The following is a 14006-nucleotide window of genomic DNA, read 5'->3' on the forward strand; positions in this document are numbered from 1 at the left end:
GACAGCCGCCTCTGCAAGCCCAGCCACCCCGTCGCAAGGCCCCCTCGAACCCAGCGGCTCCTTTACTTCTGAGTAAACCGACCAGGCTTGCAAGTCCGCCGGGTCTCCGAGCCTTTTTTTTTAAAGCCCTCCCGTTCCTATTTGCAGCGGAGCCAGGGCGGGTTTTGCATCCCGCTCCCACGCCACCCGTCGAATCCTTTCCCCCCAACGTTCTCTCCTTCGCCCCGTTCCATCCCATCCCTCCTTTGGGATCGGCGTCGGAAGCGCGACGGGGGAAGCGCCGTGCCGGGTTTTCCTTCTCACTCGACGCACTCGAGGCGGAGTTCGGGAATGTCCGTGAAGGGGCGGGGGAGGGGAGAGAGAGTGAGAGAGGTGGGAAGTACCAAGGAGCTGCTGCTCCGCGCGACGGCTCGCGTGGCGTGCGGAGGTGCGCGCGCATTCCTCCTCCTCCTCCTCCTCCTGGACTGCCCCACCCCCTTTTTCCTTTCCTTTGGAATTCTGTCAGCTCAGCGTGCGCGCTCGCGACGATGGCCGGAGGCGGCGCGCGGCGGCCGTGTGAGGAGGAGGAGCAGCGGGGAAGGACGGTTGGTCGCGTGAGCGGCGGCGAGTGAGGAGGAGTGGTGGTGGTAGTGGTGCGCGGGCGCGCGCGCGCGCGCTGGGCGCTGTTGCTCCTCCTGCTGCTGCTGCTGCCGCCGCAGCGGCGGCTGTGTATGTGTGTGTGTTTGTGTGTGTGAGGAGAGAAGGAAAAAGGAGCCCCGCTCAGAGCCCGGCGCTGGGACCGGCCCGCCATGGAGTAAACCGGAGAACAACGCCGCCGCCGCCGCCTCCTTTTTATTCTTGGGGCGCCTTGGAAGGAGGACCTGTGACTGAGTCGTCTGAGGAGGAGTTGCCACAGCCGCCGCCGCCGCCGCCACTGAGGAGAGGGAGCCGCCGCCGCCTCCTCCGTCGCCGCTTCTCGCCCGCTCGCCGGGCTCGGGGCTAGCGGGGGAGCGATGGCGGCGCGGGGAGCCCCTCGGCGGCTCCTCCTCGGCTCCTTCTGGGTGGTGTTTCTCCTCGGGCAGCGCCCGGAGTCGAGCGTCGCCGCCGCCGCCGCCGCCAGGAGCAGCTCTTCGCCTCAGCAGCAGAACCTCCCGCCCGCAGGTGAGAGAGAGAGAGACCCTCAGGCCGGGAGGGGGGAACGAGGAAGGAAAAAAGAGCGGGGGGGGGGAGAGGCTGCGCGCGCCTTGGCTTGTGGCCCCCTCCCCCTTTTTAAAAGGCTTTGCGTGTGTCCCCCACCCCCTCCGTGGTGGGGTGTTTTTTGGGGGTGGGGGGTTCCGTGTCTGGCACGTTGTGGGCAAGGAGGGCTGCTACCGCGTCAAGTTCCAGCTTTTATCAATAAGCGACGGTGTTGCCGAGGGCCATTTCGGTGCTTTTGGGGGGTGGGGTCTGCGATTTCTTTTTAATTAATAACTTGCGCCGAAAGGGGGCAATTCCCTTCTCTCTCTCCTCTTACCCCCCCCCGTCCCCTCCCCGTTCTCAGAAAAGAAAAACACAGCCCGCGCACACACACGCCAACAACAACGGGATCCTGTCCTGCATGCCTCTGAGCAAAGGGAGTATTTATAGGGGTGGCTGTGGAGGGTCTGTTGCTGCCGCAGACAGCGAGTGGCCTTGCGCAGCGCGCTAGGAGTGGGCAGTGATTTTTTCCTCCTTTCCCCAGTCCTGCTCCCTGTGTGTTGTTTTTAGTGTGGGTCTTTTGTCGCTGCTAGCTTAATAAAAAAAAAAAAAACAACAACCTGGAGATCGAGGCAGCTTTGTATAGGTTGTGTGACACAAATCTGTTCCTCCTTATTTCACGGCGTGTTTTTTCCTCCTCTTTTGTGCTGGGATTTTTGTTTTGCTTTGTTAAAAAGAGGTCAGTTCCACTTGTAAGAGTCTCACACTGTTGGACACGTTTAATGTGCCAGCAGAGGCCACTGCACACCTCCGTAGTAATCAGTTGCTGGTGCCATTTACTACGTTGTACAGGAAGGAGAGGCAGCCACTGCAAAGCCATCCCTTCAATTTGGTATTCATCAATGAATACTTCGCCAGAATTACCCCTCCTCTTTCTCTCTCTGTAGTAATTGAGTTTGGCGAGAGAAATTCTTTTAAAATCAAAGAGCCTCAGGTGTGTTCAAGAAGACAGCCAGCCTACTATCCACAGTGCCCTTCCCCTCGCCCCCCACCCCGTTCTCTCCCCGCCCCCACTAGTGGAAGTGGTGTGAGTTGTAATACCATAAACATGAAACGTGCTTTAACTTCTGTTGGATTTAGCAGTGTGTACTTATGTCCTGCTTACATCAGTGGGATCCTGTGTGTGTTTACTTGGAAGCAAATTGCACTGAGCTCCATGGTGCTTATTCCAAACAATCAGCTTGTAGCCCGATTATGCTTCTGGAAAGTTATTAAGCTGGGCCCTTAGGTGGCTGCTTATACTATCATAAATAAGGTACATTAACAGTCTGATTAACATACTGTAGCATAGCCATGCATGTTATGTAGGTCCAGTATTATAGTCATGAACGTCTCTTAAGTAGGTAAAACTGACATTAAGATACCGAGGGGGAAAATCAGCTGGTTAATTTTCTTTTTGCTTATTCCAAAAATCTTGAGCTAAAAAGTGTTCTGAAATATACTCCCCACTATTTGTTCAATTACTGGTGCTAATATGCTGACTTGAATAATTGAAATTGACGCTGCTCATTGGTTTGATTTTCCACCTTTTACGTATGTAGGTTTTTTTGTGTTACCTTTTCGGTATGCTTTACATTTGTGTTCTGTGGTTGTGGCCAGTAGCAAAACAATTGAAAGTGAATCTGAATACTAGTAGTAGAAATGATAGCTATATGAGTTTCTAGCAATATTCTTGTGCAGTTGTAAAGTGTATGTGCGCAGGGAAAGTTGACTTAAGAGTAGCTGCTTTTCTATTTTGCTGGGGGGGGGTTGGAGTCTTACAATATGTATATGCAATTCAGACTGAGATTCAGTTTGTAAATCACAGAACATGTAGGCTAATGTGTTACACGTGCTGTCTGTAAAGAACAAAATGAGTTGGGGTTTTTTCCCAAATGTCTTGGAGGATTACAAATTTCAAAGTATTGATATACTAAACTGGAGTTACTAAAACACCATTTCAGTTTTTGTTAAAAGTGTGTTATGCCTTATGACGTGGTGGTTTATCTTAAGGTATTAAGATAAAAAGTGGATTGAAGCATATTTGAAATAAGTTCTGAAGTGGGAAAAGAGATGTGGGTGTAGCTGTATAACTTAACACCAATTTAAGGAAATCTGTTTTTTATCAGTGGTCAATGAATATGAGAATAGAACAGTTTTGTAAGTAGAACATTAACGATATAGATCTATATGCAGTTAATGATGCATGTTCCTGGCTGCTCTGGGAAGTTTCCTAACTCTCAAATCAAGGTGTGAGTCAAAATATGTAAAAAGGCAATGAAATCCCAACAGCCCAACAGTCTATCCTATGCTCAGCTTGGTTACTATGTTCTGCTTTGCCTCTGTTATGAGATAGACTTCATGTTTCAAGCTTTGACTATTTGGATAAATGTCACACCGCTATAAGTTTTTGATGTATCTTTGACTATGTCATCTCCAATAGTCAACATTTTGGGTATCATAGGACCATCTTCACCAAACAATTTCTACACAGTTTGTCATTAACATGCTATTAGTGTGCTGCAATAAATATTTAAAATAGGCTCCTGTGGAACTCCTCACATCAACCTGTGGAAGGGGCTACTGCTGTGCTTCTGCACGAGTCACTGTCCTGGGTGTCTTTTCGTCCATTGAGGTTCCCTGGTGGGGGGCAGTTTTGTTGTATCTTTGCTTTAGCAGGGAAGGAACTTATTGCTTCTGCTGCAGCAGAATTACCTGCTCTTGGAGGTGGGCTGTCTGACTCATAAGTGACTCTGAGCTTGGCTTCTCTCAGTTTGGGCACACAGCCAGATGCCTGCCATGAAGAGATACTGGGTGGTGGACTCTTCTGATGGTGGGCAATTCTTACTCTAGACATACTCGGAGTAAACCTTTTCCCCATATGTGTGCCTTGACTTATAATTTAGGGAGGGGGAAGTATGTGTTGGCTACCAGAAATTTTGACATCCCATTATTTAGGGTTACCCTTTGAGTTCCCAATTTTTAAGGAGAATCTAAAAAGGAGACCTCAGTAATAATCTGATTGTTTTAGACTGTGCCATATCCAATCTCGCAATTTTAGTAATTGAATGGTAGAATAGGCATTTTGAGTTATCTTTCATGTTCATCATTTTGAACAGAGATGTACGGGTGCTCCTGTGGTAGAAATTTGGGGTGCTCTTGTCCTCTGTCAAAGAGCAATATGGGAGGAATGGGTTATGCATGGAGGTCAGTGTTTCCCAGAGCCAAGCCACCCCAGATGGTTTCCCTTGTTCTTTGGTAGTGTCAGTGAAGCAGAAGTGGATAGGAAATAGGTGAAAGAACTCTCCTCACACATTCATCATTCATCACTGTAGCTGTTGCCTTTATAACAAGGAGACAGTACTTGAAATTCCCCAGGTGCCAGGCATGTTTTGTGACTAGCACAGGTCCGATTGCGACCATGGGGAGATCTCTGGATGCCAGGTTGGCAACTGACATCTCCATCTGGTTGGCCCCTCCAGCCTTCTTAAGCAGGTAAGCAGAAGAGCTTATTCATTGCATCTATATTCCACCTTTTACTCCAAGGAGTACATGGTTCATCACCTCCTCAGTTAATCCCTACAACAACCCTATGAGGTAGGTTAAGAGGCTGTCACTGGCCCAAGGTCACCCAGTGAGCGTCATGACTGAAGTGGGGATTTGAACCCTGATCTCCCAGCTTAGTGTAACACACTAACCGCTACACCACACTGGCTTCCAAGAGTACAGTAGTACCTCAGGTTACATACGCTTCAGGTTACAGACTCCGCTAACCCAGAAATAGTGCTTCAGGTTAAGAACTTTGCTTCAGGATGAGAACAGAAATTGTGCTCTGGCGGCACCGCAGCAGCAGGAGGCCCCATTAGCTAAAGTGGTGCTTCAGGTTAAGAACAGTTTCAGGTTAAGAACAAACCTCCAGAACAAATTAAGTTCTTAACCCGAGGTACCACTGTACCTCTGTTATGGGGCAGCTATATAAATTACCATATTTTTCCATGTATAAGACTAGGTTTTTTCCCTAAAAAATAATGTCAAAAATTAGGGTGTGTCTTATACACGGATAGTGTCTTCCCCCATTTTCTTAAATCTGAGTCCCCAAAAATAGGGGCCGTCTTATACATGGAGCATCTTATAGACTGAAAAATACGGTAAAAAGGTAAATACATATGGAGAAAGCAAAATGTCACTTAGAGAAGGATATGAAATATTTTACTTGAAGCTTGAATTTGTTTTTTTTTCTGGATTGTTTTATTTGATGTTTTAATGTGTTGTAAACCGCTTTGAGATTATTATTTTTTTAAAGTGTAAGTGCTATAGAAATGAAATGAATCATAATAACAAATTCCATTGGGGGAAAATGGGGCCTAGATATTCCGTTATGGTGACCACAACCTAGATTTAAGGTGCCATTTGGCGATTAGCTTATATAGCTGACTTTCTAAGACTGCAGAGAGAGCAAAATGCGTAATGGATGAGGTGAATGGGATAGTGGTGTGGAAGTTAGATGAAGCTGCCCAAAGTGGCTGGAGCAACCCTGTCAGATGGGTACGGTATATATGTCATTAAGAATAAGAATAAGAATTGGAACTCTCCTTTCCTCCACCTGTCCAGAAATCAATTCCAAACTTGGTCACACTCTTGCGTGAATGTGAAACATGGGTGAGCTTGTCCAGAAGCTACAATTAGGGTGAAACATGTCCTTAAGCTCTGACACTGAGTGGCCTAACCTTTGCTGATGTGACCCTGCATGATGTGACCCTTCCAGGAATCTGTCACACATGCAGACATTTTGCTAGTCTATATTAAAAAAGCTAGTTTGAAGTACCGGTAGTTACACACTTAGGATGCTCTGTATCACAGTTTAAGCAAGAAGCAGAATCCGGGGCTATGCAGATTTGGGACTTGGTTGGAAGGGGTAATATATACATTTTCTACACTAACAATGTTTGAGTGATCAGGGCAAGGGGAATGCTCCTTCAGAAGACCATGTTGGTTTGTGGGAACAAAGAATAAGGTGAGATTTCAAGATGCAGATCTGCCTCTGTTCTGTGCTCTGCCTTAAGCAATGTCCTTCGTGGTTGCTAAGAAAAGGATGGGAATTCATTATTGTTCCCTTGCATCCTGGTGGGATTTTTAGCTCACTTCTTACTGAGTTAATTCCCAGTAGTTTCTCCTAATCTCCCAAATTAGTTATGCCTTAATAGTTAAGAGATCTTAAGGTGTACTCTTGCTTTGTCATGTTAAACATCTCAGTGAGCCATAGGCATTTGGGTGGGTGAGAGTAGCCCATGAAAGGCAGCCTACTCCTAGTTAAGAGCAGCAGGCTATGCAATTTTGCCTAAATAATAAATTACCGTATTTTTCGCTCTATAACACGCACCCGACCATAACACGCACGTAGTTTTTAGAAGAGGAAAACAAGAAAAAAAAATACTCTAAACAAAACAGCGGATGTATGATTTTTGTGGTTCATGCTGTGGCCACAGACATGTGATCTGACAGTGAGTTTGGAGTAGCCCAATGCAAAAATCCTGAGGATCCATGTGGATCCGTGCTTTGTAACCACGTTTTAAGTGAGGAGGGAAGGAAAAGCACTCAAGGGACAAGGAACACGCGTGGGGTGGGTGGAGAAGGATGCTGTTAATAATGCAGAAGAGGGGTATAAGAGGAGAAGGAACACGCCTGGGTTGGGTGGAGAAGGATGCTGCTAATAATGCGGGAGAGGGGTTTAAGGGGAGAAGGCTCCTCTCCTCTCCCACTTTGCTCCTTTAAAGCAAGCAGGCTCCCTGTCCCTTTCTCCTCCCCACTCAGCGGCTCTTCTCCTGCTTTGCTGTTTCAAAGTGAGCCACGGAGGAGGGAAGGAAGGGGAACCATGGATCCTCTGCTCAGCACTGCAGCAGGTCCCCCCCCCCCCCCGCCACCCGTAGGCATTCCCTCCATAACACGCACAGACATTTCCCCTTACTTTCTAGGTGGAAAAAAGTGAGTGTTATGGTGCAAAAAATACGGTACATCTTTTTCAACTGTTGCATCAGATGAGCTTATTTCTGGGCACACAAACATCAAATGTTTAATCACTTTGAGGTATGTGAAGTACCCCAAAATACCATTCGGTTAAATCATAAGGTGATGCATAAAATAAAAAGTCTGGCTCAGTTAGAATTTTTTTTCACATCAAAAGGCCCTTTAAGATGGTAGACTTCAACCTATTTCTTACAAAATGAAATACAAATGCAACAAACACACACTTTGAGAAAATCTTTTTCTCATTATAATAACCATGTAAATTAAAATGGTACATCAGTTTCAGTAAAGAAGCTGTATGTATTGATCACCACATGGCTTTTCGCCATTTTGTTTTTGCTGATTCAGCCTAGCCAATTTGGGATCACACAATGCATGTGACTGTTGGTGCGTTGTAACCAGTTAGGTTTAGTTATGTGCTGACACCACTAGGTTCACATGAAGACTGTGTTTCCATTACTAATTACATGGGTAATCCAGGGTTGTTTTCTGAGCAGTGTTCAGCCCATTTGCACTGTTTCCTGAAAAATAGCCAAAAGGGGCCCCCTCTTTTCAAATCTGAGCAAGCTTTTCATGAAGCTGCCCTCCGCCTTCTCCAGTTTTGGCTCAGCGCTAGTGTCTAGCACTGCATACAACAAACCATTCTGCTCATTAGGACTCTTTCCAGCTTCACTAGAAAATCTTCCTATAAACTTTTTTTCACAATTTCTGAAGCATAACTAGACATCTTTCACATGAGCATGGAATGAATCTTAGTAGACTAAAGAAACCCCAATAGTCCTTAAAATGCAATATTTCCATGACAACTGACAGGATTTGGTACAGGTGCTTTAAATGAAATGTACCCCTTTAAATGAATCCTTTTGGTTATCCTGAAGCATGTTTTCCAAATTCTTCATTGTTGTTTGTTGATAAGCATGAAAAGAGGCCACTAGGTTGTGAAATCACTCAAGTTGCATTAATACATTAATGAGAGCTGTTGCTTCTATGGTCAAAGTGTGTCTTTTTGCAGTTGTGAGGTCATGTGTAACCATTAGATGTGTCTAATATCCAGCTGTGATATGTTTCATAGTTTCTGTTCTTTCTGTAATATCCAGGGATATTGGAGGGAAGAATACTGAGGTAGGGGCTTGATCCTTTGCTGCTATGAAAAGGAATGACTTCTAAATTACATGCTGTTAATGGGGAGCAGTGACATGATGAGTGACATCATGAATCTTAGTTACAGGTAGGTAGCCGTGTTGGTCTGCCGTAGTTGAAACAAAATAAAAAAAATCCTTCCAGTAGCACCTTAGAGACCAACTAAGTTTGTTATTGGTATGATCTTTCGTGTGCATGCACACTTCTTCTGTGCATGCACGTGAAAGCTCATACCAATAACAAACTTAGTTGGTCTCTAAGGTGCTACTGGAAGGAATTTTTTTATTTTGTTTCGATGATGAGTCTTGCAACTTGTTGGTGTAAATTTGAGTGAGACAAACTTACATTTGAACCATTGAAGGGGCATTAGAGGTATGGACAATATATTTAATTCTAGTGGAGCTTTGTCCAGTCTAGTGGCTTCAAATCCTTATATCCTTTTGTCTGAAAATAGGGCAGATGTTTTTACTGGAGGGTCACCCCCACTATCAATGCTGTACAATACAAAAAAATATGAAATACATTTTTCATACCTATGGCTACTCCAAAAACTGAAGTTGTCAAAATGTCCTGTGATATTCTGTCAGTAGCCATGCTGAAGGGAGCTCTTCAGCACTTCCGCATTGTATTTTGCAGAAAAGAAAAGAGGAAGTGATATAGCAGCACTGATTACTGGGCATACCAATATATTCTCCAGCTCCATAAAGGTTGCTCCCAGGCAGAGCAGTAGGTGCTGTAGAACATTAATCTTGGGACCTGAGGCAACAGAACTATACTACCAGGACAGGGAAAGCCCCTACCTGAGGAAATGCTTGTGTGAGACAGGCTCACGCCTCATGCCTACCAATGAAAAGATAGGATGTGAGGAAGCAGTCTTCCAATTCAGTATTTGTCCTTGTTACTGTGATGGGATTCTCGTGGATTGTTGCCAAGTTCATGTTGTGCCCTCTGAAGTGGCAAAGAAAGGAGGATTGCGGGGGAAACCCCCGGAATCTACTGACGGTCTCATTTCATCAGGATTTGTCTGCTTTCTGATTTAAAATATCAGTTCTATCTAAAATTCTTTGAAATGTGCTGCAGCTGAAGCAAGGATTGTCTATTTAGGACATAATGACCTTTGCACATTGACATACCCTTTATGGCCACCCTGAGCTGAAGATGTTTTGCAGCTTTTTTATTCAGTTGATGACTACACTTATAGCTTATGTACACACCATAATATAATGTATTTGTTTAATTTTGTTTAATTTATTTTCTAGCTCTTTTTAAGAAGCTCATGGTAGCATACATGGTTCTCCTCTTGTCCACAACAGCCCTGTGAGGTAGCTTAGGGTGAGAGATTGTGATTGGCCTGAGATCACCCAGTAAGCTTCATGGCTGAATGAGAATTTCAACCCTGGTATACCAATACTCTAACCACTACCCCTTATTGGTTCAAGCTTCCTTTGAGTAGCTTGACTCTTTTTCTCATTGGATTAGTTTCTGTGATTTGGATGAAGACACAATTTTGTAATTACTGTATGGCACATTAGCACCTCTCAAGAATATGCTTCAGAAAACAAGATTCCTGGCAGAGACCTTCCTTGCATAGAATAAAAGCTACATCCTATATATGAATGGTTGTGTCCAGGAAAGGTTTGCTTCTCACTTAGACTTTTTTTCATATGTTGAACTCCTATCTATATTTTTATAGTCAGACTCCACATCCATCTATGTTTCACTTACATAATGTGAAATGGTATTGCTTTCAGTAGCTAGGGAAGATTTCCTACTTAATCTGCAGATTCAGGCTGACAATTTTATGATATTCACTGACTATATTGCTATTCAACTTTACTAAAATATTTTTTTCAATTGTAAAACCCATATGTCTCCAAAATACTGAGGAATGTATGTCCCTGGTCTCACACCCAAAATTTCTTACTCTGTTCATCAAAGTTGAAGCTTTCTGTTAGTTTCTTATATTCAGATCTGCAGAAATGGTGATAGGAAACCTTTCATATGAAGCCAATGGCATGGATTCTAGTGAGCATAGGTTCATCCTTCCAAAGTTTCATATTACCTTTCAGATTCTTTTCCCCAATGTATTATTCTTTTCTCTATCTAGTGCTTTCTTGTATTTTTGAGTACCCTACAATGATGCTGTGCCTGTTGTAAATTTCTGGTGCATGATGAAAATAACACTGTGTAAGACTCCACATCCCTGAATATACCGTATTTTTCGCTCTATAGGGCGCTATAGGGACCATAGGGCGCACCTAGGTTTTTTTTGGGGGGGGAATAAAGGGGGAAAATTATTCCCCCCCCCAGCCCCAAAGAGCAAAGAAGCCCGCTGGCTGTCTTGGCTTCCTCTTTAGCCACGCACAACCTCTCCAGCCGGGAGAGGCTGCGCATGGCTTTGGCATCCCGCTCACGGTCTTGGTTCCTTTTTAGCCGCGGAGCTGGGGCGGGGGAAGCCCGAGCTTCCCCCGACCCCAGCCCCCAGAATGGGTCCGGGATCGAGGGTGAGGTTGCGTGCAACCTCACCTTCACTCCCGGAGCTTGCTGCTATCCGCAAGCCTTCTGAGCCCGGCGGGAACTCCCGCGGGCTCCCCAGGCTTGCGGATATCTGCCCGAAGCCCGGGGTGCACTGTGCAGCGCTCCCCGGGCTTCGGGATGCAGGCTGCTATCCGCAAGCCTTGGGAGCCCGGCGGGAACTCCCGCCGGGCTCCCAAGGCTTGCGGATAGCTTCCTGAAGCCTGGAGAGCGAGAGGGGTCGGTGCGCACCGACCCCTCTCGCTCTCCAGGCTTCAGCAAAAGCCTGCATTCGCTCCATAGGATGCACACACATTTCCCCTTCATTTTTGGAGGGGGAAAAATGCGTCCTATAGAGCGAAAAATACGGTATTTCATATAATATAGTAGATGGAATTGCCTTATTTGATGACAAGATGCTGATGACCAATTGAAAAAATTGATGGTTTAAGATCTGTGATGGCAAGATTTGAAGTGTAAAGTTTTGAAGTCATCCAAGAAGGCAACAGTACTAGGAACAGTTTGATGGTATATGGAAATACAATATACTCAAATTTTATATTGTATTACCAGGATATTGTGCCAGACCTATCTGTGAAATGTCTCTTCTCTGGATAAAGGGTGAATAATTTTATCTTCCTGAACAAACAATCTCAAGACCACTTTCTATGTTAATAAACTTTTCAGGTAATTAAGTGATTTGGTTTTTATATCTAGAAAATGCTGTTTTTACAAACCAGTTGGCATATATAATAGTGATGGATGCACTCCCATGGCCAATTTGAAATTGGTCTGCTAAAAGCAAACCAAGAAGATGTTCACTGGCTCTTCTCTATTTATGATGCCTCTAGGCTCTTGATGCCCTGCCCTGAAGGTGTTAATGGGAGAGGAGTGGGACCTAAGGGCCACATTGCATCTTAAACCCTCCCCACCTCATGATTATTTGCACTCCCCCCCCTGGTAATTCCAGAGGTGGAAGTTGTGTGGAGGGGTGCAGTCTCCAAATATGCTCTTGTGACTGAGGCATTATGGGAAATCTTTCCTGTCACTGATTGAACCCTCCCTACCGTTGCTTTTAACCCCCTCAGATATATCAAAGAATATTGCGGTTAGGGCCCACACTGTGACAAGGAAAACGGGGGGTGAAAGTTTACATCACTGGGAAAGGCAATTACATCACCAGGGTCCAGAGTTTGGGACATGGATAAAATTGCTGTCCCCTAATGGGTAGACACATGTTGGCTTCACTCTGATATTGCCTGGGACATGATTTTCATAAAAATGCTGGGATGGTGGAGAGAGCTTAGGTTCAGATGTAGAGATTTATTGAAAGGCACACAACTCTCATGTTTGCTGCTCTTGAGGCCTACTGGATATGAACACAATAGCATGCTCCTCACTTGTGATTCTCATTAATTGGCATTGGAGGCATAATTCTTTTGACACTGAAGGTACTACATGGACATAATGGCTGAAAGTAATTGATAGCCTTATCATTCATTAATATGTCTAATCCTCTTTTAATAGCTATCCAAATCAGTGACCATCAATACATCTTGTGTTGGTGAACTGTGTAGTAACTGTGTAGTGAGTGAAGACGTACTTTATTTTGTCTGTCTGAATTGTCCAACATTTTGCTTCGTTAGATGGTCTTGGCTTCTAGTATTATGAGAAAGGGAGGAACATATCTCTATCCCCTTTCTGCACACCTTGCATGATCTTATACAGTGGTGCCCCGCAAGACGAATGCCTCGCTAAATGAAAAACCCGCAAGACGAAAGGGTTTTCCGATTTTTAGCAGCTTTGCAAGACGAATTTCCCTATGGGCTTGCTTCGCAAGACGAAAGCCCATAGGGAAATCTCCGGGGACAGCGGGGAAGCGCAGCGCGCCTTCTCCTCTGTTCCCGGACCTGTCCTGAAGGCTTGCGGTGGGAGGTCCGGGAACAGAGGAGAAGGCGCGCAGTGCTTCTCCTCTGTTCCCGGGGCTTGCGGTGGGAGGAGGGTTTTTCCTCCCCACCGCCAACATTCAGAATGCTGTTATTCATCTTTTTTCCTAAACTAAAAAGCCCCAAATGTTGTAACCTTTCTTCATAAGGGATCTGCTGCCCTATCGTATTATTTTTGAGGTGAGGCAACCATACCTGTACACTGTATTTCAAGTGTGGGGTGCACCATAGATTTGTATAATGGCATGATATTGGCAACTATTCTATTTAATCATTTCTTAGGCCAGGAGCTGGATGAGAACACAGGGAGATGAAAAATGATTCTCTCAACACTTTTTACATAAGCTGTGACCATTTTGCACGGGAGTTCTGTTCCTGAACCCTGCGTGCATTAGTGGAGCTTGCATAAAGCTGTTCTGCCCTGTTACGCCCCCCACCATTCTGCCCTCTTCTGGGTCCAAAAGGACCCATGCATTGGGGGTCACATGTCAATTGGATGTGCACCAAATGGTCGCCAACTGTATTGATCAGGAACTGAACCAGGATGAAGGAATTTTCCATCTTTTATGTCAATTTTATTATTTGTTTTGGCAAATCTACACAAAAGATAGATTAATTCCCATATTTATATCTGGGACAAAGTAACAATGGAACCCCTGCTTCCCTAAGCATTTCTTTCTTGGAGCATGTGCATCCAGATATATTCCTGCACTTAATTTCCAGAAGAGTTCAATAATGTTATGATTCCACATTTGTTGGGGTGCTGTTGGTGTTTTGTCTTTGCTTTCTTTCCTTAACATTTCATTATACTGGTGGTATGATGTGGAGGTGTTGTATTGTGGTCATGACATCTAACACAAAGTTCAGCCACAATATGTAGGCTGTTTGGGAGACCGACTTGAACTTTTCATCTATTCTTGTCAGCGTTTGAATTTAGCAGTGCTCCAGGTGCCTGTGACTAAGAGTTCCCTGATTGTGAGCACGCCCAGAAGTATAGTTGCAGTATGTGGTGCCTGACTGAGATGCAGTCTTCTCATTTCCCTCTGTGGCCCCCTAGTTTCATGCCGTGGCCCTCCATTAAAACAAGTTTATCTGTGCCCCCCTTGGAATATTCAGGGGGCCCTCAGGAGGCCATATGGCCCCCAGTTGGGAAATGCTGGTATAGAAGTTAGAATGTCTGTAGGACTA

The 14006-nt window shown here is 45.1% G+C and overlaps 1 protein-coding gene across 10 annotated transcripts in view; it reads left to right on the forward strand.

Annotated features, from left to right (window-relative positions):
* Positions 1-541: 541 nt before the first annotated feature.
* The window catches only part of NEO1 (neogenin 1), a 104568-nt gene continuing 91103 nt past the window's right edge, over positions 542-14006 (forward strand). For 2 of the 10 annotated variants that reach the window (XM_053366036.1, XM_053366037.1), the window contains exon 1: positions 542-1140. In XM_053366036.1, the coding sequence (XP_053222011.1) occupies positions 993-1140 (148 nt within the window). In that variant the 5' untranslated portion in view covers positions 542-992. The remainder of the gene's footprint in view (positions 1141-14006) is intronic. The other 8 variants (XM_053366027.1, XM_053366035.1, XM_053366031.1 and 5 more) reach the window with 5 other exon arrangements.

This window comes from Podarcis raffonei, chromosome 14 (genome assembly GCF_027172205.1).
Source record: "Podarcis raffonei isolate rPodRaf1 chromosome 14, rPodRaf1.pri, whole genome shotgun sequence".
NCBI classification, from domain to species: Eukaryota; Metazoa; Chordata; class Lepidosauria; order Squamata; family Lacertidae; genus Podarcis; species Podarcis raffonei.